The following is a 24,287-nucleotide window of genomic DNA, read 5'->3' as shown; positions in this document are numbered from 1 at the left end:
AACTGTCCCCTCCCAGCTCCTTGTTCCCCCCAGCATGAAAAGCTGAAACGTCCTTGGCCCTGTGCAGCACTGCTCAGCAACAACTGAAACATTGCTGTGTTATCAACATAATTCTCATTTAAGTCCAAAACACAGCACTGAAAATTATCTCAGCTGAAACCACAACAGCCAAAGATGTGAATCTGATTTAGGCTGATACTTTCAAACACATGTTTTAATATGTGATCGTTGCCTTCCCAGAGGAGCCCTCCCTAATACCTCTAGAACAAGTTGGGGTTTTCCCCTTCCACCTCCCAAGCTGACGGCGTTCCCATGCTCTTCTCTGTCACCCAGTAATCCCCTTCTCCCAACATATCTAGTTTAAAGCCTTGCTAACCTGCAGGCAACACATCTCCCTGTGGGACGGATCCTTGGTTCCCCTATGAAAGGATATGATGACAGCCCTTCCTGATTGACACTGCAGCAATACAGGGAGCAGTCTGATTAGCCCCGGGCAATCTCTCCTGTGTGGGTGGACCTTCACCCACATCCACATCCCCCTGTCCCTCCAGCTCCAGAGCCTCATACCTGCTATGTAAGGGCACCTGGGAAGGTGGACAGGCTGAGAGGCAGTCTGCTTGTTGCCTTGAACAGGGACTTCTTTCCATCCCTCACTGTCTCTGAGGTCACCCCCTCCCATCTGACTGGCAGAGGGTAGATGATCCCTTGAAAGTTTGCTTGAAGAGCATCTCTCCCTTGCCTTTCCTGTAGTGATGGCAGAGTGCTACTCCAAAACAAACTGGAAGAAGAACTCCTCGAGAGCAGCCCAGCAAAGGAAGACTTGGGGTCCTGGTGGGAGAGAATCAGGCCATGAGGCAGCAGTGTGCGCCTGCAGCCCGGAAGGCCAGCTGTGTTCTGGGCTGCATGAAAAAGGGGCGGCCAGCAGGAAAGGGAGGTGATCGTCCCCCTCTGCTCGGCTCTTGTGAGGCCCCATCTGCAGCGCTGCGTCCAGGCCTGGGGCCCCCAGCACAGGAAGGATGTGGAGCTCTGGGAGCGGGGCCAGAGGAGGCACTGAGATGAGCAGAGGGCTGGAGCAGCTCTGCTGTGAGGAAAGGTTGAGGGAACTGGGCTTGTTCAGCTTGGAGAAGGCTCTCGGGAGACCTCATGGTGGCCTTCCAGTACTTGAAGGGAGCATATAAACAGGAGGGGGAACGGCTGTTTACAAGATGGAGAGTGATAGGACAAGGGGAACGGTTTTAACTGAGACAGGGGAGGTTTAGGTTGGATATTAAGAGGAAGTTTTTCACCCAGAGGGTGGGGAGGCACTGGAACAGGTTGCCCAAGGAGGCTGTGGATGCCCCATCCCTGCAGGCATTCAAGGCCAGGCTGGATGTGGCTCTGGGCAGCCTGGGCTGCTGGTTGGCGACCTGCACATAGCAGGGGGTTGGAACTGGATGAGCATTGTGCTCCTTTTCAATCCAGGCCATTCTGTGATTCTATGATTCTATGATGCACACACATGGAAGACCTTCCAACGCTTTTGAGGGCTCATCTGCAGGCTATATAATAAAGCTGGCACTATTATGAAGGCTGTCATTAACACATCCCCATTTCAGTGGTCTCAAGCTTTGCTTAACAGCATGTGCTTGGGTTAGAACTTGGCATGTTGGGTGCTGTGCTCCAGACAGGGATGGACAAGAACCAGGCAGGGCTCTCTCTGTCCTTACAGTGCCCAGGAGCCATCTTGATATGTCTTCTCCCAGGCTTGGCCCAGGCTCTGCTGAGCATGTATTCCAGCTCTGCTAAAGTCACTGCTTTTCCCTGTGATTTAGTCCTCATTCTGCAGGTTAATCCTCTCACTTCCCCTGCCCCTAGCACAGCTTTCTATTCTTGCCTGAAGGAAAAAAAGAAGCTCTCCACAAGTTTAATTGATTTCAACTTTATGTCATCCATTTGTATGTTACAAAACTGCATTTGTTACTGCTTTGTCGTGGTGCCCATTACCTGCCAGAGACACTTTTGTCTGCTCTGATTTTCTTTGCTGTCTGTTTTCCTCCACAACATTCAAGCATCAAAAGAGATGCTGGCTGTGTTGATCCCTGTGACTCCAGTAAAGGAAATACTGCAGCTGATATGGAAACATCAAGCTTCCACTGGATGGGATGGGGAGCACAGCAGGATTTTTTTGTCATCTGGTCACTCTATGGTCTGATAATGCCCAAAGCATCCAGAATGTGCAGCATCCAGAATGCCTGGCTATAAGCCACAAACTAGACAAATGAAAACCTGTTCAGGACATCTTTGAAGAGCAGTAATTTTTGTCTTTCTGGCCATCTGGAAGTGTTTGAGCTTCAGACGAGAGAGTCGTGCTGAGCACACTGGAGACACAATTCTTGGCCAAGGTGTGGTTAAAATGCCCACTTTCGTGTGAAGGGCAGGGCAACGAGTTACTTGGATTCTTGTAAAGGAGGAAGGTAATGAAACTGAGTGTGTGGTGTATGCTCCCAGTAATGTCCACAATCTGAAAATAATGAGCACCACCAATTGCAGACACCACGCTGTCTCTGCACCTTTTGATTGCACTTGGGGCATGGCAACCTTCTCCAGCCTCTCTTTCCCAGCTTTGAAATTACAACTTCTGCAGCAAACACAAGGGTGACAGTGGCCAAACATGTTTTGAGGAGAGCTGGAAAAGCATTGTCCAGATTGCATGAGGCTTTCTCTATGTGGAACCTGTGGTGTTGAGACATCCACGAGCTGCATGTGTCCATTCATTGTGCATTTGTGTACTGTATGGAAGCAGGGAGCTTTCCCTAAAATAGCCTGATCCAATGCAAGCAGCCAAGCAGAGGTTCCAGAGGTTTTAATTTCAAAGCCTGGCACAGAGAAGAAATGTAAAGAAATGCATGGAAACACCTGCGTGGCTTCAGTGGGGAATGACAAGAGAACATGGAGCTATGAATGTCTTATCAATTTTATCTCCCTCTGCTGTATTTGCTTACCATAGTGACCCTACATCAGCTCAGTATTTTGAAATCAAGTTCTGCAACACTTGCAGGTGAAAATGAAATAATTTAAGGGCAAAACTACAGCCTTATCTCAAAAGTACTTGGTTTGGGTGGCTGTCACAAACGTGAACCTAAATCTTAATGCTGTTTTTCACTTCTCTCTAACCAGAAATTCTCAGAAACTGCAGAAGCACATACTGCACTAAGATCAACATCTAGGCCCAGGAAACTTGTCTAATTATTATCTTGCAGGCAAAATGTAGCTTAGCAAGGAATCCCAGATCCTTAACGGAAGAGCATGGCACTGCCACATAGGACTCAGTCCTCCCCACAGTGCAGCCGTTTCCAGTGCCTCAAAGCAAAACACCAGAGGTTGTGGAGGCTTCTGCTTTTGCAGGGCACTCACCAGCAAAGCAATCCTGCCTGATCTCCCAACGGTTTAGTCATCCCCATCTTGAGCTTGCCCTGCTCTTACTCATTGGGAAGCCGTATTGGCTATATGTGGCTCATGGACTTTGACAGGGAAGGTCTCCAAGCCCCTGTACCACGTGGAAGGCTTAGGGGTGCTCTTCAGATAAAGGATTCCAGGAAAAGGCCTTTCTTTCTGAAAGCTTTGGTCAAGCTGAGCTGCATTTTCACAACAGACCAGCGTCATCTCCCCAGCCCTTGGGAGATTACCTGCCTGGAGACACCTCCATCCACCTGTTGATATGAGGCAGTAGCACTCAGGAGAGATCAGGCGATCATTCTTTATATAATGCAGTGGTTGTTTTATTAATACAACAAGAGCAGTTTTCTCTAGGAAGCCTGGGGGAGTTTGGCTTGTTTGTTTTTCTTGTGTAAGTTGGAATTTATTTCAACTTCAGAGGTCACTCCACAAAACAAGACTGCGCACCCGCCTTTTGTTTGTTAATTTCTGCATTGCTCATTATTACGGCAATAGCAACAAGAGTCTAAAGAGCATCACGTCACTTCTATAAGGTTTTGTTCAGCTAACCTAATATGGAAGAACAGAAAACAAGAAAGCACTGCTATTGCATGTGCCTGTTTGTAGGCCCAGCAGTGCCTGACACGATGCCCTGTTTGCACCCTCTTCTACAGGAACCAGGACACGCTGGCTCACATGACCACCCCCAAAGAAATGTTCTCCAACGTCATGCAAGCTCTGCGATACCTGGACTCCCGGCTTCCAAACGGCAGCCACGTGATTCTGACAGGCTTGGTGGATGGCCGCTTTCTCTGGGATAATCTACACAACAGATATCATCCTCTGGGTAAATATGAGATGCTGTGGGGTCCTCTTGGTTATCATTCACTCATGTTTCCTTCTCTCCCTGAGTAATTTGTGAAATATCGGCATATTTCAAGTAAGCCTAAGTAGTGGAGATCTGGAAAGTATGAACTTGCCTGTGCAGTTGGATAGTCACCCCCAGCATGGAATAGAGCATCTAGAGGGCAGATCCCTAAACATATGATCCCCAAACCCATTCAGCCCCAAACCATGCTCAACACAAAATGTGGAGGTGGAAACAAGCTGGGCACTTGGTGAACAACTCCAGTCTCTGATTGATGGATGTCTTGGTAAAACTAGGTGTGGACCAGGGCAGGATTAAGCCAAGGAGTTGCAAAAGACTGAGTAGATACTAGAGAAATAAATTTTCCACAAGCACTCGGGTGACTGCCACCTCCTATTCTGCACATAGGTGTGACCACTGAAGCTTCACACCACATAGGCATGTTCTGAGGCTTTCTCTCAAGCAAAGTTGCCCTTAGGTGCCTTGAGATAATGTTTGTTCTTATTATCCCACTGTCAATAAAGAAAAACCACAAAATATTTCATCCAGGTAGCAAAGCAAGTTTTTATCGAAATACCATTAACAAAAATCATAAAACCATGACATTTTTACACGTAGCAAAAGTATGTTTGGTGTTCTCCATTCAAGTGTAGGTATGAGGAACTGTAGAGGAACCAGGCCAAAAGTATGTTCCTTCTGATCTTTGGGTAAAGAAATCTTTCCTGCATCTGAATAAGTAAGAAGTTGTTGCCATATCAGTCTTCATCAGTAAAGGGAGAGAAGAGAAGGTAAATCACTTCAGTGAGCTGGTAGATTATATCTTCAAATGATTTTTGCTATTTGAGCTTTCACGTGGCTTTGATTTCCCCAAGTTCCGTCATTACCCATAGGCCCCATAGTTTCTGCTTGATATACTGCCTGGTCATTTTGCCCCTCAAAAGTACATTCCTTTTCTCGGGAAGTCTGAAGTCTCCATTTCTACTGTTCTTCTATAATCCTCCCCTTCTACTCTGCCCATGTGAGGCCACATTCAGACTATTGTGTCCAGTTCTGGGCTTCCCAGTTCAGAAAAGACAGGAATCTCCTAGAAGGAGTCCAGCGAAGGGCCACAAAGATGATAAAGTGCCTGGAGCATCTCCCCTGTGAGGAACGACTGAGTAACCTGGATCTGTTCAGCCTGGGGAAAAGAAGACTGAGAGGGGAATCTGATTAATGTTTAGAAACATCTAAATGGAGGTGGGAGGCAAATGGATGAAGCCAGGCTCTTCTTGATGGTGTGTAGTGACAGGACAAGGAGTTATAAACTTGAACATAGGAAGTTCCATACCTATGCCTATACAACCTATTATAGGGAACCTGCTTTAGCAGGGGGTTGGACTTGGTGATCTCTGGAAGCCCCTTCCAACCCCTGTGATTCTGTGATCATCACCTTTTCCCAAATTAGCACTGTACTACTATCAAGTGAAAACATAACGAAAAAAAAAGGAAACCCCCGTTCCTTCTAGCTCAGGGGGAGATAATAACTCTTCAGTCACACAAATGCACTTCTGTGCTTGAGTGCATGTTTATCACAGGGGCGGCTCCTCTACTGGGTGTCTAATTATCAAAGATAACACGTAGCATTGTTGGCACAAGGCAAACCAGGAGCGATTAGCTATAGGGCCAGTTGGCAATTTTTCAGAGGGCTTCAATCACCTCAGAGGGAACCAATTAATCCTCAGCAACATGTTTTGCAGCAAGACATCACTTCTGGCAGATCTTCCAACAGGTTGTGAGGAGGTTTCCCTGCTTGGCAGCCCATCAGGCTCCGCCAGCAGTCATCCTGGCTTTCTGACAAAATACCCACCTGGTCTCATGTAGACCAAACCCATCGGCTGCGGTAGCCATTTGCACCCCAGGCCCCACAAAAGCCCTTGTCAGGACCTGGCATTTGGGACTGTGTGGGTCCGGGACATTCCCACCTGCCCTTGATGTTTGAGCTCTCCTGCTGTTGTTCCCTGACTGTAGGATGAGAGAAGGAGCCACACCTGTGCCATGTTGCTCCTACAAAGCAGCCCGAGGAGCCCATTCCATTTGAGTGCTGTCATGCTCTGTAGTTCCTAGAACAGCAATGAAAAATCTGGGGATGCGTGGAGCCACAAAGCAAAGTCATGGCAGTACCTGTGGCCACTGGGCATGCAGAGCTTCCCTCTCTGTGTTTTGCAGGGCAGCTGAACAAAGACGTCACCTACAGCCAGCTGTACACTTTCCTCAACTGCCTTCAGGTAAGGTCTCCCTTAGGAGCATCCCTGCCCTCTCCTCTCATTTGCTTGCCACTGACCCCCTGCCTCCCCTGTCCACCCAGGTGAGCCCCTGCAGCGGCTGGCTGACTGCCAATGAGACCCTCAGGAACCTGACCTCAGAGGTAAGGAGAAAAGGTACCTCTGAGTTTGATGTGCAGGTCCGCCCTCTTGCCCAGAGAGTCTTCCAGTCTGCCCTACCCCTGAATCTTGCATAGAATCCTAGAATTATTTACCCTGGAAAAGATCTCCAAGACCAGCAAGTCCAACTGTCCACCTGACCTACAAAGACCCACCACTGACCGTGTCCCTTAGTGCCACATCAACGAGTCTCATTAATACCTCCAGGGGTGGGGACTCCACTATCTGCCAGGTGAGCCAGTTCCAATGTTGAACACCCTCTCCGTGATGAAATTCTTCCTAAATACCAGGTGTCTTGTGTTATACAACCAGATGTTTTCACTGAAAAAGCACAAGATGCCCTTAAATCATTTCACAACAGCCAGAGCAGATAAAAATACATCATTGGAATGCAGAGCAACTAAAAGAATATGCAATGTCTCCATATCGAGAGAAAGCTTAAACAGAAACTATGTACCGATCTCTTTCATTTTGCTTTAGTCTTATATGACTGCTGTGATGCTGGACTAAACCTGGTATCCCAAATGCAAGACATCAGAACACTTTTTCTTCCATAAATGTGGGTGACAAGATGTGGCATTTTCTGTGCCCATCCTTTCAAGTATCCTGCAGGCTCTCAGAGCATAGCACAGCTAACCTGTGTTCATCCCGTGATCCTTCAGCTGTCCAAATTCATTCTTGAGAGACGTGATCTCTCTGAGGTCCCCATGATCTCCATGAGACAAAAACATTCAGGGTCTTGCTCTTTGAGAAGAAATTCTTTGATAAGGAAACTGCTCACAGGCCATTGCTCCTGGTGGCATGGCCAACAAAAAATATGGCTTTAATTTTGCCAGGTTTTACATATGTTTTGCACTGTATGCTCCACCCCTCTTCACTTCTGAAGCACATTCCTAAATCTTTGCAGGACTGCACCTTATTTAACACCAGCACTACAGAACGTACAGGGCACGTAACAGCTGTTACATGCCCTGTTTCCTAAATACTGTTAAGTATTTAGGAAACAGCCTGGCTAGCTGAGCATTAATACCATTGATACAGCAGCAGGGAGATAATGGGAAAGGAAAACATTGAGCCTGTGTAGAAAGTTTCAGTCTTCCTTAAGAGGAATTGGGCTGCTACTCATCAAGAGGACCCTGAAATGGGAGGGCCTGAATAGTTATACAGGGGCAGGGCCACTGCCAAAAGAAATTTCTGGTAAAGTAGCTATGTGTCATGTTAGTCTTATTATCTGAGTTGGTGCAATCTGCAATGACATAAGGCATTGACTTTTCACTGCATTGCTTGATTTTTGCAGAGAGCCTTACAACTTTCCAATGTCCTGAAAGAAATCAGCAGAACTCAGAAGTTTGCCAACTTTGATGTTTTCTACATGGATTTCCCACTGAAACAAAGTAAGTGGCTTTTCCCTCTCCTCTCTCAAGTGGTGCTAACCCATCCCAATGTGTTAGCTCTGTAGCAAGGGCAGGTTTTCTCAGTCAGTTTTCCTCCCTGAGAAATGCAGCCACCTTCCCTGCCGCCAAAAGCATCTCCCTCAGCAGGAACTAGCTTCTGCCCTGTGTTTCCTTCCGCACCAAAATACCACTCTACACTGACTTGAGGGACTTGCAACACTCACCCTTACGTGATCTTAAGTGACACTATGTAAGCACATCCCCTGAATCACTTTCTTCTGCTGCTGACACAGTACAAACAGAACTTACAGCACCACATATCATGAGGAAAGCAGAAGCACTCCTGACAAATCAGTGGTAGGAACAGTCTTGTCACCTCCCTGCGGGCAATGGGGTCATTGCCATACACTCTCTAGCCACTTTTTCCCCAGGGTGACTTGTCCCCATCCCTCGGCCCACAGGACAGGAACTCCAATTTGGCCATCTTGGGGCCTCCTCAATATCATGGACTTTTAGATTCCATATACAGCGCGTAATAATTAAATAAAAAAATTGGATCTGCATTCTCTTATTTTTGTATTCACCAAGAGGTCCTGCTTGAAAAATTATGCCTGAGGACCATATGTTCCTTTTTTTTTTAATGGCATTTTAAATCTCAGAACGTAGACAGCTAGAAGAGCCGTGAAGGGACAGAAGCAGCTGGCAATACTTCAAAGTGTACATCTCCAACACCTCTCCCAGTCAGCGTCTGCCCATCCTCGGTAGCACAAAGCTGCTGAGGCACCCAGGACTATTGCAAAAGTCTCAGCCGGAGCCAAAACCCATCAAACTCACAAATTTATTTTATTCTCCATGACCCAGTTCTGGGAGCTGGGCTGGGTCTCACGCAGAGCACACAGAGGAGGAGGTAAAGCTTAGGATGGGATTTTTTCCATCCAAAACTGAAACTCAAAGATGCTGACCCCTTTGTCAAGCTAGATATCATAGCAAAGAGTTTCAAGGTGGCCAAGTTTTTGCTAATTAATATTTAACAAGACGTTGGGATTTGAAACAAACTACCTGCTGGGTAGGCAAATTACTTTAATAAGTTGAACTGATAACTTTAGGTAATTTATTTGCTTTCGCAAAAAGAAACACAAGATATAATTTGCTGTTCTTGATTACACTGCATTAAATAAACGAGGCAAACGAACACACATGCACATACAAACACCACCTCTGACAGACACCCTGCAAAGTTTCCTGCAGCTCTGGAGCTGGCGATGTGCGCTTCCATCAGTAAACCTGTCAGCTCATGGATGCACTCAGAAGCGAGCTGAGGCTGCTGACCTACTTTCTGCTCTCCTCCTGAAGCAAGTGCAAATCCTCCCCTAGGCTCCCCAGGCATCAAATATTTAGCAGTGGTTGCAATGCTGTGATGAGGACAAGAGTTCTAAGCGGGCATGTGCTGATATCTACACAACCGCTCCCAGCTTTCTTGGATGGAGCCTTCTTGGGTGTAGAGCACTTATTGGAGATTTAGGCGGGCATTCAAGTTGCTTTTGGCTTAAGAACTTAGTGGTTATGTAAAGAAGTAGTGCATTAACAAGGGCTGGTTTTGGCTTCTCCTGGAGTGGATGTGAGCAAGCTCTGGCCTAGCCTAGCCTAGGAGATAGGCATATTTTAAGGCAACCTCTGGATGCTCGCAGTTGGTCTAAGAACAGCTCTAGGATTTTCAGAGGTCAAGTATAATAACAGACTAAACTGACCTTTGTTGCCAGAAATTTTGCTCACCTTACTTACCTGCTGTTTCTGGCACTGGAAGGGGAGTCTGTCTAAAGCACAACACAACACACAGCCTCATACCCAATGTAAGACGTCATCTGTAAGGGGCTGGCCAAGCTCACACCATGTGTGTTGTGTGTGAACCCAGTCCCTGCTGTAACATAAGATGAGCATTTCAATGTGCCCAACATTTTTGAAAGAAGCTTCCGAGTCCTGTTCTGCAAAACAAGTCACTTTGCTGTTGAATAAAGCATCACAATTACATTTCTTTAGTTAAAGCAGGAATGCTGCCAATCTATGAATTCAGGGCCAGAATGAGGATCCGGGCATCACTTCTTGCCACAGCAGCCAGAGGCCATGCTGGTAATTCTAGGTCAAAACTGTAGCACTTGAAAGGAGAATACTTTTCTCCTGACAGGATGCCCACTAGGCACTCTATTAGGAATTCTTAATCTGTCATTATAAAATAAATGATCAAATTTACAGTCTGTTAATGTTATATCCACTGGTCCCACGTTTGATTGCTACGGCCCTTTTGAAGAAGGCAAGCTTTTTGCTTCTCTAATGGCTCACAGTAGAGCATCATTTGCAACGACTGTTGTGCTTATGTAATTCAAAAGGTTATTTTGTTGGAGTTGAAAAAGGCCATTTGGAAGAAATGTAACTGAAAGTGACATCCCATTCCTGCAGACATCAGCCCCTGTGAATACTGTGCTACCATCTCTTTCTCTAAAAAGCCCTGTTTTCTGTAGCTTTTCCTTTCATAGTTGTATTTCCTGCTCTGCTGAAGCTGCAACTAAAGTGGAAAATACAAAAGTATTGAATCACTATTAAATAACTTATAGCTTCACTCACTACAGCACTGGTCTTACTGGAGGGAAAGAGAATTGTTTTACAGTCATTTACGTTCACAGCACTTCCTTGCTTAAATATTTCAGATTTTAAAAAACAACAATAAAATCTTAAATACTGCCCCAAGGAGATGGAGATTGTATGCAGTAATGGCTCTGACAACTTTATGTAAATTATCATAATCTTCACTCAGCGTTGCTGTGAGCTTAAAAGTACTGTGGGCATTTGGAGGAGGACGGGGGGGGTCTTATCTCAGTGCAATGCAGTAACCCTTCCTCTTTTGTGCTCTGCAGCAGCCGAAGAGTGGCACAGGATGGGCGGTGAGCCCTGGCAGCTGATCGAGCCAGTGGATGGCTTCCATCCCAGCCAGGTAAAATCCTGAGGCAATGGCAGGGAGTGGTGTGGAGAGCGGGATGCCAGCGTCTGCCTGCGGTGTCTGGTTGTCCTGCAGAGGGGAGGGTGGACTGTGGGATTTCTCTTTTATAAGAGATGCTGGTTCAGTCCCTGCCCCTAACCATGACCATGACCATGATGCTGGCCCTGCCTATGCCCATGTCCGTGTCCCTTTGCCAAGCTCCTCGTCCATGTTCGTGCCTCTGTATCCCACATCCTCATCCTCCAAGGCCACAGATCCCCCTAGCATATCCCAGATCAAAGCGTTCATTTTGAAGCTATACATGTAAATTGGTTTATGCTCTACGGCTATGTATTGTGAAAAACTTCTCTCCCCATTTCTTTGCCTCTAAGGAGGGGTGGCAAGAGAAGGTTTGCAGTCAGAAGTGGATGAAAGGAGAGGAGAAATAGCAGCTCAACCGAAACCCCATGCTTGGGCTCACTGGTCTTGTGCTAGGTTTGCCTAGTTTCCATCATGTTTGCTTTTGGAGTACTCCTTTCTGAACCCATACAATGTTTTTAAGAGCAATCAGCTCTTAAATCCCGTGACCAACTACAACAAAGCAATTCTTTTTTTTTTCTATAGCTTCAGGTTTCAAACACACACTTATTTGGAAACAGATACATACTTGAAATTCGAAAAGTGAAGCAAAAGAGTGCCCCATCTTCCCAATACCACCCTGCGTAGAGCTGTATGACTGCCCCTCAAATGACAATACCTCATAGCTGCTTCCCATGCTCAAAAGAATTTAGGGGGGGGATTTATGATGGAAGACAACACCCCACATACGTTCACTCCCACCTACCACCAAATAATCCAATGCAATGCTAATAGAAAAAAAAACCCTAGGAAAGAGTGGAGGAGCTTTGGGCACACATTCCAAGAACTGCATTCCAAACTGCATTTCTGCAGCTTCCCCACTAACTGTCTCTTCAGCCATGGAGAGCTGCGTGGGGAAATCCAAAGCCAAAATAAGTGTTTCCCTTGATATCCTTTACATCTGTGATGATCAGGTGAAGCAAAATGGTCTCTAGCACACCCTTGCCATGCCACAAAATCTTCCTGTTTCCAAAGGGACTCTTTCACATCAGCATTAGTGCCTGCTTGGCTACCAGGCACTGCCACAAGATAGCTGCAGGGAAATACAAATTTGCAGCCTGAGGACGTGGGGAAAGCGTGCCTAGATTTTTCACTGCAGGCCTTTTGAAAGGAAGCAATTAGAGAAAACTTGGCAAATGAAACGGGTGTGAAAACAGCGATGAAATCAACCCCGTTTCCAACCATGCCATCTGGGGAAACAGCATTGAGAGAGTCTGGAGGTGAGCAGATAAGCTATTTGTGGCTGTTCGACACCTTAACCTGAGGGTGTACATGGCCACCAGCAAGAGACCACCACAGGAGCCAGGCTCTCCAGGTCACAGCTTTTCCAACATGCTCCTGTCTACATCCTGCACCACAGCACAGCATGGAGCCCAGCAGGCATTTGCCTTGAAGGGAACCTTCCCAAGCCAGAAGAAAATGACAGAAGGGCATGGAAGGGCAGCTGCAAGCCTACGCACATCCAACTGCTGCCATATTTTCTCCCCTCAGGCCCAGCATCCTACTGTCATTACTATCTCCCTCTCCTGCTGTTAGGATGACATTAATGCTTTTATAGGTATGTTTTCCCATACAGTCAAGGTGCCAGCTGTAGATATGCCTCACTTCAAGTGAGTTATTTCCCTTCTAGGATTTATTAATTAGCCTTATCCAAACATCCACCACTTTAAATCCATTTTTCTTTTTCCTGCTATTATACACAAGCCTGTTATCAACACAGCACTATTTGGGCTGAGACACAGCACTCTGCTCTGAACGAACGGCTCTCGCAGTACAAAGCAGGGGAAGTTTGAGCACAGCATGATTTTTAAGAGTTAGCTTGAGAGAGATGACAAACAACTCGCTCACTCCTCATACAAGTTTTATTTAAGGTTGGACTTCATGCCAGCCTCTGGCCAGGTACAATTTTAACACCACTTAATGCTGCCTAGCACAAGAGAGTTGATACCCCGCGGCTTGCCAAGGGATTGAAGTCTCTTACCTCCATCTCTGCAGCAATTCCTCACTCATCATGTACAGCTCAGCAAATAAATATGACAAATAAGTCCTTGCCTGGGCAATTTTGCTGCATTTTTCTCAAAGCAGATCTCAAAGCATTAGAGTAATATTCACAAATATTTGAAGTGAGCAGCACTCCGAGGAAAGCGTATGCGTTTTAGCTGTTGCTAGAGGGACACCATGATTGATCCCCAGTGGTAGTGAAACTCCTTTGGGCAGGAGAAGTCTGAGCTCTGCCCCCGAGTTTCACTTGCCCCTTATCTGCTATCTCATTAATGACAGAAAACCATAACTCAGTGGTATAACCAGGTGTATCTGATAGAGCATTGGTCCAACTATACAGGAAGAGAGTGGAAGAGAATTGCATCCTTCCAAAAGCCACATACAAATCATTGCAGAGAGAAGCAAGAGGAAAAAAAGAAAAAAGACTATGATACATATGTCCCATCAGAGCTACTATGTTTTCTCATGCATTGACAAAGGCTAGGTTAGGACACTTCAATTAAATAGTGTCCATAGAGAGTAACTGATTCTTAAAAATCCTTAAAAGAAGGGAAAAACACCAAGCACTCATTTGTTTAGCCCAGCCAAGAATTGTGTCCTATCAAAGTGTTCCTGGGGGACAAAGGGCATTTTCCTGTGTGTTTTCATTAAGCTGCAAAGTTGAAAGTTCTTGGCATAATCCTCTATGGCAGGTTTCAAAGCTGAAATTGTGCTCTGCAGATTTTGCATCTTTTATTTATTTTTTAACCAAAACTCACAGATCAAGCTGTAAGGGGACAAAAATCACACCTTTTAACACCTAAAATCAGGGCACGTAACTCAGTCCTCTCAAGATCCCTCTAGAGTAATCTCTGAGACAGTGATCCCTCAGGTCCTGCTCAGTTGCCCTTGGAAGAAATCCGACTTTCTCTTCCCCATTGACTACAGGGGGAGCCCGGGGAGTTTTTCAGCATCTCTTCCATTCTACAAATCTCGCTGCAAACCATCCTGAGTGCCAGATGGTTTCAAGGACATTGCTTCTTTCTGGAACAGCTGATTGCTTTGTTTGTATGGAACAGCCATGCATTTCAACAGGATCCTGTATAAATTGCTTCATTTCTTGCTTTTACGAAGTTACCACAGAGAATGTGAAAGCCCTGAGCATCACAAACTGTAAACTGAAATGCTTGGAAGAGTCTTAATGGTTATGTACAGGCAGGAAAGCACAGCTTGATTGTGATTAGATTCTCCCTTTTTTCCTTCTTTAAATCTGAGCAAAACACATTATAGCCAGGAAAAAAAGTTAAAAAAAAAAAGGGAAAAGCCAGCACAGCACATTTCAGATTAGTTGTGTATTTACACTTTGCTGAGAAGCGTTTCCCATCCAAGAAAGACATCCAAAAGCTGCTAACACAGAACAGCTACCTCCCAGTCACGGTCACCCAGGGCTACACAAGGCATGGGCAGTATTTGCTTTAAAGGTTGATTAGGATTTGTCAGCCACATAGAAAACCATCATCATCACAGACCACGTGACTTGTAGCTGGTCTCAAAGCACAAGATGTTTGGGATTGAAAAAGGGCCTACAATTTCTCTCATTGTGAGGCCCTCTGTGCCTCACTGCTTGTCCAGGGTAAATTATCCAAACCATCCGCACCACACAGACTGCAGTCTGAGCAAGACCTGCACAATTTAGGGCATTCTGAGTGCATTTGTCTTCAACTGCAGCCAACAGCAGCCTGAACACCCCTCCTGTGATACTTTTTCAGAGGGTGCATCATGAAAAGACAGTGTTTCTTCTTTCAAAAGCAAACAAAATCACTAAGCATAGGGAAGGCTTAGGGTTGGAGACTCCCATGCTGGGACAGATCCCTCTGACGCAGACAGGTCTCAGCCACCTTGAGGCTTAGGGTGTCCCAGAAGAACTCTTTGGTCACTTTTAGGAATTGCCCCAAGAAAAGACACCGTGTTACACAATTTCTCCTATCCCTCTCCCCTACGAAACATCCCTGCCTAATGAGGTCGCAACCAACGAGAATCTAAGAGCTTCTACCCCACAGGTGCGGCTCTTTGTACACGAGCTCTGAATAAAAGAAAGTTTTCTTCTCCTGGCTTCTCCAGGCCCACCGTTACTTCAAAAGTACAGCAGTACAAAGAAGTGCATAAAACTCCCCCAAAGGCTCCAGCCTGTTCCCAAATGTTGAAACTGTAGTTCAAACACTTTGGTTCTATGAACCCACCTTGGCCCTTAAACAAAACGGCTTTGTTAGCCCTGTTTAAGTCTCGTAGTTAATGTCAGCATGAGCTTTAGGGTTGAAAGTAAAGTTACCATACAATTGTAGAAGTTAAAACAAAAAATGCATTTAGCAAAGTGTAAAAACTTGTTTAAAGGCGAATCAGGCTGTCTCCTCTTTCCCTTCCTCCTGCCCTTGATGTTTTTCACCCTAGCAATACAGTAGAAACAATTTCTCTCCAGTGAATAACTTCTAGGGCAAACACTCCATGAAAGGCAGAGCAATTCTGGCAGCGAGGAGAAGAGCTATTTTACCACTTCCAGCAGCTCTCCTGGGAAAAGGCTCTGTGAACTCAGAGAATCAGAGGCGGTTGGTTTTGAACCTGGACATAATTAGACCTCTTTCTCCCAGCACCTAGGGTTTCCTTATAGGATATCAGAGTGAATAGTTATTAGAAGTATCAGAGGAACTCGAGAGCTTGAATTCCTTTGGACTGGCAAGAGATTTATGTATATCCAAGCAGTGCTTTTGATAAACTTTCATAATTGTTAGGAGTCAGCTCCTATGGCTTTTGAATAGAAGTCTGTTGGGCAGACACCATAGGTGTCAGGAAACCATTGGAGACCTTATTATCTATTTTCCTGTAACTGACAAAAGAATTTGCAAAGACATAAGACAACACATTTTTAATAGAAGGTGGAACTTCATGCTTGCAAAATGCATCCTAAAAAAGATTTAATATAGTAATTTACATCTTAAAGAAACTTTGGGAGGTCATATCTTTGTTTTCACTTTATTGGAAAGGAGCATGTGTTGATAAATCTAGTTCTCACACTGGTCAGGGAGGTACAGATACGCAATCTTTATTTTATATTCACTGTGGAACCAGCTGGATTGAACTTCTCTTTGAGGTTACAGTCCATCGTGTTTAGTCTGGAGAAGAGGCAGCTCAGGGGAGACTTCATTGCTAATTGCTTTGTTGCTGAAACAAGAGGGTTGCAAAGCAGGGGTCAGCCTCTTCCCCCAGGTAACAGTGCCAGGATGAGAGGAAAAGGCCTCAAGTTGTGGCAGGGGAGGTTCAGTTGGGGTATTAGGAAATATTTTTCGACAGAAAGACTGGTAATGCATTAGAACAGGCTGCCAGGGAGGTGGTAGTGGCACCGTTCATGAACCTATTGGGGTTGGGTTGACTTTTGGACTAGATGGTCTTTTCCAGTTTTAATGATTCTATGTGAATATAGAGCAGAGTCTTCTTTGTGGTGGGGACTGCTAAGTGCTGGTTGTAGAGACACAAGAAATTGACAGTACTATTTGTGATGTTTGCAGATTGCTGCAGCCCTGGGAACAAGTGTTACCTGGCAGAAGGCACTACACGAATGGCCTCAAGTGCTTGGAAAGGAGAATCCATTTAATGATCAGATTGAAGCTATATTCAAAGATCAAGGTGGACACTGATTCTCAGTTTGACAAAGCCAGGTCTTACGGTGATGCTTCCGAGTACATTCCAGGAAACAGAGTTATTAGAGACCAAAAAACAGAAAGAAAAAGAAAAAAAGAGGAAGCAAGTTTTCAGAGCCAAGCTCTTCTGTTGTTCAAAATAGCTGTGCTAACTTCAGCACCGTTGGCTGTTTGTACAACTGCATTCTTTTCAGCAGTGCATCTCAAACTGCAAAGTCATCCACCTGCACAAGTAGGCAAGTCTTTCTGTAGAGCTTCAGAAATTAAAAAATCCAAGGATACCTGCCAGCTAGACCATTTATTGTGCTGGTTTGCAAATCCAGAAGATTTTTTCAACATAGAGCAAACCTCGTTGTTTTTTCTTACAGAACATCATCTCTGGCCTTTCCATTTGTACTGTTTTAACAACCAATCTGATCCCAAAAGGACAGGGGGGCACCTGGGTCATTTTGTTACTATGAATTGTGTAATTGTCCTGACTGTTAGTACATTATTTAGCTGCTATTTGCTTATTAAAGTGTGCCAGGAGTAACAAGGGACTAGGAATTAGATTTGCCTGGCAGCATTAGGTCAGCCTGAGCACATGTTCTCTTCCCCACCATTAACAAGCTGGTAACCTTACAACCTTCAGTGTATTTAACACAGATTTTTAAAGCTCTAACACATCTTCACTCTTCTGCTTCATAATAAACACAAGATGTTCTCTCCTGCTTGTTATGTAGGCATGCCCTCAGGAATTACCAAAGGTAACAGGCAGCTCTTATCTGCTCTACTTAATAAATAGGATTGAAGACTGAGGAATAAAAGTGGTCTTTATACCAGCTCACCCAGGAAAAAGAAAAGAGAAAGAATGAACTTGCTACCACAACAACAAAATATCCAATCAATCAAAATTAGAGACAGCTTCACTGATTGCATAAAGTTGTACTGATTACACAGGGAAAATCATGGTAAATAGAAAGTGCTAGCATGGCATGACTGCACCCATCAGTTAGCCAAAGTTCGGGTGTACTTGGTCTGCTTTTTGTTCTGACAGTGTCCTCTGCATAAGGCTATGCCAGCTGTGACCCAGCCCTGATGCTGCTCAACGAACTAGATGAGGTGGCCTGGCTGTGCATGGACCTGAGCACTCTGGCTGTGTCTGCACAAGATGCATCAACTCAGCAGACTGAATAGGCAGACAAGAACTTGAAAACGTTATAGACCATCTTCTGTTTGGGTTTTTTTAGTCAATGCAACACCATTTATTATGGGACTTATGGGACAACTGTTAACATTTATGAAAATATTCTAGTTACCTGTTCTAGGAAATCAAGAGGAAATAAGTTCTTTAACTGAATTATACTTACTATTATTAGTATATATAATAGTATAATTATTATTATTATTACTTACATTATTATGCTCCAATTCATTCAAGGCATTTAGGTGTTGTCAAAATATTCACTGTCTCCCAAGAAACAGTTTGAACCCATCCTTCCTCACACATGCTTCTGCTATCAAGCGTTAGAGGTGGGAAAAGGAAATTTGCCTGCCTGCAGTACGAAAGCTCTCTGCCAAAGAGAATAGTGTTCAGTGTCTATGTGCCAAGCCAGCCTCCCTACCTTCCACTAAAAGCACCACCAGGACAAAATCAAGTGCATCCACCTCTGGTTTTGCTGTAGATCACATACAATAGGACAATACCTATGGAACTGTGTCAGATAATTTCCTGTACACCCATAAGGAAATGAAGCAATTAAAAAGGGGGAAGAGAACAGCATGTGTTTAGAAGCCAGATTTTCAGGCAATCTCACTACAAATCACTATGTTTCATTTTAGGTTAGGTTTTAATAATGTCAATTAGGAGTTATAAAAGCTAGTGAAAATCAAGTTTCCTCAATTAAAAAAGATTCATTGCCCAGAGCAAAGCGTTTTCCATTTGTAGAATTTCTTATTAGTAAACATCATGAAATTGCGAACCACAGAAAAAGCCTTCTTACAAAATTAGACCATCCTCTCAATCAAGAGAGACCTGAAACCTCCAAAGGCAAATCTCAAAGCTCTCAGATTTGCCCTAGCAGCGTTACTGTGTGCTTGATGCAGTCCTTGAGGGACGCCATAAAATGGGCTCGCCCTTGGCTGCAGGCCCTGAACAAACCTCATCCTCACTCCTCAGCACAAAGTCTGCAGTTCAGCATTAAAATCAGGCTGGATGCAAAGATTGGATTTTTAGCTAAGGCACTATTTGCAAATATAGAGGAGGGGTGTTAAGCCTATATTTGTATCTCTGTTATTTAAAAAAATATTTCAACAGCTGAAGATCTACATCCGCGACCATCAAACACTGGTAACTGAACACCATATATTTAAATAGCTGATTCTGACAAAGCTTAATTAATCTAAAGCAGCAGCAAACGATGAATTGTACTCTCTTCCCTTAATTTAACTGTTCTGATGCTTAGATTGGTTTATGATGAATGTTATTAGTAATTCCATTCGTATTTTACATGAACTTAATGCTTTGTCATCTGAGTTACTTTTAAGAGAAAGAACTGCATCTGTATCTACCAGGAGCTATTTGAATGCCATCGGTCTGGCTTCTTCCCTTTGGAAGGGACTACTAAATACAAGAAAGTTCCAACCTGTAGGACAGACAGCTCTTACCCTTCAGTGACATTTGTCTGAATCTTTTCAAACCCTGGAGCTGTATTTGGCTTTCCACTTCAGCAAAAAGAGAGATAAAATCCTAAAGGCCCTGCATGATCTACACAGAAGAAAGAGCACAATCACTTTCTAGTTTTAAGTATAAAAATTTAAGTAGAATGATTGCTCTTGTGTTTCTGCTTTCAACATTCATCAAGGCTTCAATGCACCAACAGCCAAAATAACATAGAAACTTACTCCCCTCACACCAGCATTTTCCTTGCTCCCTCATGCCTACCTTGCAATGCCCAGAAAACAGACCACCACTGAGAAAGAAATGTCACTGCTCACCTCTAGAAGAGCCAGGGAAGTCTGATAGAAGATTCATCTGATAGAAGGTTCACAGCAACATGGTTCAAGAGCATAACTGGAGGCTTTTTGCTAAGCTTGTGTCACATGCTTCTGCCTGCAGTAGTACAGATGACCATCACTTGCAGCTCGTGCTTGGAACTCACCATCAAGGCCAGCTTTTCTATCTTGTATAAACTGTAACAGGTGACAAATTTCCTTGTTGAGAATATTTTTCAGCTTAGGCAATGAACAAATACTAGTTTCTATGGTGGTTAATAGTCCTTTTAACCTAAATAAAAGTATGCCACTTACCTCTATGTTTATAGACTCTTGCTTCACATCTAATGATTTTTATTAACATCTTCTTGGAAGAATAAGGTAAATGGATGGTCTACCTTGTATCCACGGATTAAATTTATGTTGTATTGCTACTCTGCTGTCAAGTCTCCACCATAAGAGAAAAGAACCATTTCTCCTTGTTGCACTCAAACTGCTGGTCTCTAGCAGCCTCTACATCCAGACGTATCATTCCAACCAGTTCATGGTAACTGCCCATCAATAATTTGGTCTCCCTTTGCAAAACTCAATGCTAGGTACCCCTAGCATCTTCCCAAATGAGGGCTTCAGGATACATACACTGAACAGAATCCTTTCCCAAACATTGTGTGCAGTCGATCTTCTCTTCTTTAACCTACAAACTGGTGCCTCAAATGCACAGATGACATTAGAAGTAGTTACATAGCGTTTTATTTTCTTTATTTTAAAAGGATAAAATAAATCTCAATACGTAATTTGGAAATATTTAAAGACATTGGAAAAAAGAAAAGTAGATTTAAAAGCAAAAGTACAGTACAAAAGGCAGTTTAAGATAACAGAATTTAGTGTTTCAAGTGTGAAAATACAACAGCTAAACAAGTATTCCACTACTGCGTTTGTAATAGTGGGGTAATCAGATAGTATTTCACTAAGAACAGTGAAAAGCTGTGAAAATAGCAGATTTTAACTGAGTAGTTTTGGCATTTTATGATGGGTCTGTAGTACTGTTTTTATATGCAATTACAGACATTTATGGCAGGAGGAAGACCCATACTTTCTGCCAGAGCATTAGTTGGTAGATAGCAGCTTTATAGTGTCTTACAGGAAAAGCTATTTTACAACCTATTCCTGGCCCTCAAATGGAGTGGAATTCAAGCTTGTACAAATTGTGAGGTCCAGGAAATACCGACGTACACAACACTAAGGCTAAAATTTATTTTTAATATAGCAGTCCTAACAAAAATATTCAAGACCTTTCATTTCTATCAAAGTGCAATATACTGCATACATAATTCCACACCTGTAAACAACATAGTATACATGTCATACACTTATCCATACCAGGTTGTACGAGAAACAACAAAAATATTTAAAACAGAAGAAGCATGAGTATTGTGAATATCTCCTGTTCTGACCACAAGGATATTGTGCAAGCAAGAAACGCCTATATTGCATGCTTTAGAATGAAGTTACTATTAAATTTCATGCCTGATCATTATGAAAAAAGCCTCCAACATTAAAGTCCCTGCTTCAGCACCTTTCTTCTCAGAGAACTCTGAACTACTCATTCAGGGAGCTGAGATAGCTAATAAGCTTGTGTTTTCACTAGCTCCCCCCTGGCCCTGAGCCCTGAAGTGTGATTTCCTGCAATAATTTAGTTTTTTCAAGAAGAGAATGTACTTAGCTAAAAACACATCCCAAAAGTTATATAAATATTTAGCATATTTAGAAACAGCTAATTGTTTCCTACTATACTCAAAAGCTATGAAATAAGTTCTAAAATCCTTAAAGGGAGACAAAAATACTGCATAACAGCCCTATATAAAGGTATGTAATCTCTCAGATTTAAAGCTTAAGTGATCCAGATGACTTTCCATAGATTTTTTTTTTAATTTTTCTTTTCCTTTTTAGTTCACACTGCCTTTTGCATAGGTGTTCTCTTCATGTTCTCCTTCCTGTGGTTAAAGCTTTCCAATTGGTTTGTAGCAAGCATCAGGTTGCCACATACGAAGGTCAACAAGAACTTGATTCAGCTTTTGCATCCAAAGGTTACGTTCTTCCTTAGTATCAGCAGATAGCCAATTCCTAAAAAGCAAAGAACTCAATGAATTAGATATTTCCCCCCCTCTTCTACATAGAGATTCAGAAAAAGGTCAAGCTTATCTACAGAATCCCAAATAGCAAAGGAAAAAATGAAATCAAGTATTCCAGAATTCTGTTAAGTTCCAATAAACTACCTGGCATTTCTACTTTTAAGAACAGAGAGAACTCAGCATTTCCAGAAGGTTGAAGCCTGATAATAAGACAAAACAGGACTAGAAGTGAACAAAGTTTAAGTGTGACCCCCAAAATCTAAACATTTAAATGAGTGCTGCATCAGCGTGCCAAAACTGTAAAGCTATATTAAAACCATGACATGAGGCAAGACCATCCCTCCCTTTCCATAAACTACACGAGGTTCATGATTTTATCCACTTACTTTGTAACACACAGCGTGTCTCTGCATTGGCTGACAAGAGTCTCTTTATCATCTTCCCTCTGAGGACGGACAGTTATTAGTTCAAAAGTGTTGGGTCGTGCACAGAACTCCCTGTTGACAGGCTCAATCTGACGAGTTGTGCAGTTAGCCAAGTTTATCCGGCCCAAAGGATGCTGAAAGTCAAGTTCACTCATCAGTAAAGAACACTGCTATGATCGATCATGTTTTAACTGTTTTTGTTTTGTTTTGTTTTTAAATGAAATCTCTCCCCCAATAAATAGAAGTATTCTACTTTGCACATTGAAAAGAGCCATAGGTGAGGAAAAGCACAGACAATGGAATACACACTTCCATATCCAATACAGTTAACAAATTTATCCCTCAAAGGCTTAGACTTTAGAAAGATATATTCACACTTTTTCAAGAGAAGCTTTGTTTTTAAACTCTCATTCTTCATAACTTCGTAAACTTCATAAATTCTAGAGAACTTCATAATAAAGTCTAAACTGATTGAGCAAATGCTATCAAAGCCTGCAGACAGCAAGAACTTGAAGGATGCTTGCATCATTCCTGTCAGAGTCTATGAGCATAAGGATTCATCTTTAAACATGCAACTAATGCACTAAGCTGCAGAGTCCAGCTGCTTTAGCTCCCTCTGTAGTTAATGGCAGCCACTTTTAAAGAGCATTTCAACTGTCAAGGTGGTTATTCTTTGTTACTGTCTACAGAGAGAGGTTCAGCTGTACACCTAAAGTTAGTTACAGACCTCTGTTCCACTTCATCACACCTGCAGAATACATCACAGTACAGCAACATCACAAGCAGCTCTCGAGCAGGAGAAAAGCTTGCTTTTTAATGGGAACATTCACTAAACATGGATAGTTGATATAATTTAGGTTACTGGAAAAAGGATAGCTCCATTTCAACTAAAATTAAGAAAGAATTTATCCATCAGAATGGGTATTCCCAACATGCAATGCTTATTTTAAACAAAATGTCTTCATTTAAAGCAATAATTGCCCAACACTGATACTTCTGACGTATGTCCACCATGCATGATAGAACAGCCATAAGGCAGTTAAAGAGATTTTACCATTACTGTAGACAGTAGTCAGGTATATTCTCTTATATACCTGTATCATTCTTTTAGTATATCTGCCACTGTAAGAAAGAAATCTAGAACATTTTCAAGAACGGAACAGTCTGGAAGGCAAACCAAAGCAGCTTTGGTGGACTAAAGGAGAGTAAGAACTTTTTTCCTTGATCATATCAATTTTCAGCTTTTTTTAAAAAACATTATTATTGCATTATAGTAAACAGATTATATTCCTCTCTCCTGGCAAGGAAACAGAGTACACTGATATATTTTGGCAAATATCAGCATTTGGTCTTCCTTTGTTAGCTGGAAAGAAACTAAATTCAGGCATCTGGGCTGGCATAGAAGATCCATAAGAACCAAAGTTTGTCACAGTCTGGGGAGAAGAAGTGCTGTGCCAACAAACAACTATTTAATGGAAAATTGCTTAAGTGAGTCAGAAAAACCTTCTTGAAAGCAGTCCTTATGGTAACTAGAAATGTTTCAGGGCATATTGCAGGAAAGGCTAAGGAGACAAGGTTCACCTTCGTGACAGATGAACCTCTCTGATTTGGCTCATTAGCCAGACAATAACAAAGGTTTATGTGAGAACCACTTAAAAGCATCAGTTCCAGCTATAAAAGAGAGATCCAAGAAAGCAGCAACTGCAAACAACATAGTCCATAATTACAGCCATGCTTACACAGTATAGAAAGATTGTCCAATCTCACTCTTCTCTATATTGAGTGCTAAAGTCAACGTTTAGTCTAAAATTTAGGGCAACTGGATACAGCCTGCTTATTAACCTGTACAAAGTTGGTCAATTTCAATTAAATAGCCTCCG

General features: G+C 43.3%; 2 protein-coding genes across 7 annotated transcripts in view; one reads left to right on the top strand and one right to left on the bottom strand.

Moving 5' to 3' along the window:
- Nucleotides 1-18,222, top strand: part of AOAH (acyloxyacyl hydrolase) — a 65,300-nt gene extending 47,078 nt beyond the window's left edge. For all 5 annotated transcript variants that reach the window (XM_042888578.1, XM_042888579.1, XM_042888576.1 and 2 more), the window contains 6 exons: nt 4,089-4,261; nt 6,488-6,546; nt 6,627-6,686; nt 8,000-8,096; nt 11,006-11,082; nt 16,746-18,222. In XM_042888578.1, the coding sequence (XP_042744512.1) occupies nt 4,089-4,261; nt 6,488-6,546; nt 6,627-6,686; nt 8,000-8,096; nt 11,006-11,082; nt 16,746-16,874 (595 nt within the window). In that variant the 3' untranslated portion in view covers nt 16,875-18,222. The remainder of the gene's footprint in view (nt 1-4,088; nt 4,262-6,487; nt 6,547-6,626; nt 6,687-7,999; nt 8,097-11,005; nt 11,083-16,745) is intronic.
- Nucleotides 18,223-20,672: 2,450 nt separating this feature from the next.
- Nucleotides 20,673-24,287, bottom strand: part of ANLN (anillin actin binding protein) — a 28,820-nt gene continuing 25,205 nt past the window's right edge. For both annotated transcript variants that reach the window (XM_042888639.1, XM_042888640.1), the window contains 2 exons: nt 22,369-22,541; nt 20,673-21,974 (listed from right to left, as the gene is read on the bottom strand). In XM_042888639.1, coding sequence (XP_042744573.1) covers nt 21,851-21,974; nt 22,369-22,541 — 297 coding nt within the window. In that variant the 3' untranslated portion in view covers nt 20,673-21,850. The remainder of the gene's footprint in view (nt 21,975-22,368; nt 22,542-24,287) is intronic.

This window comes from Lagopus leucura, unplaced genomic scaffold (assembly GCF_019238085.1).
Source record: "Lagopus leucura isolate 7727_CA_CO unplaced genomic scaffold, USGS_WTPT01 Super-Scaffold_100157, whole genome shotgun sequence".
NCBI lineage: Eukaryota > Metazoa > Chordata > Aves > Galliformes > Phasianidae > Lagopus > Lagopus leucura.
The sequence above is the reverse complement of the archived record's forward strand: the minus strand, read 5'-3'. Positions and strand labels throughout refer to the sequence as shown.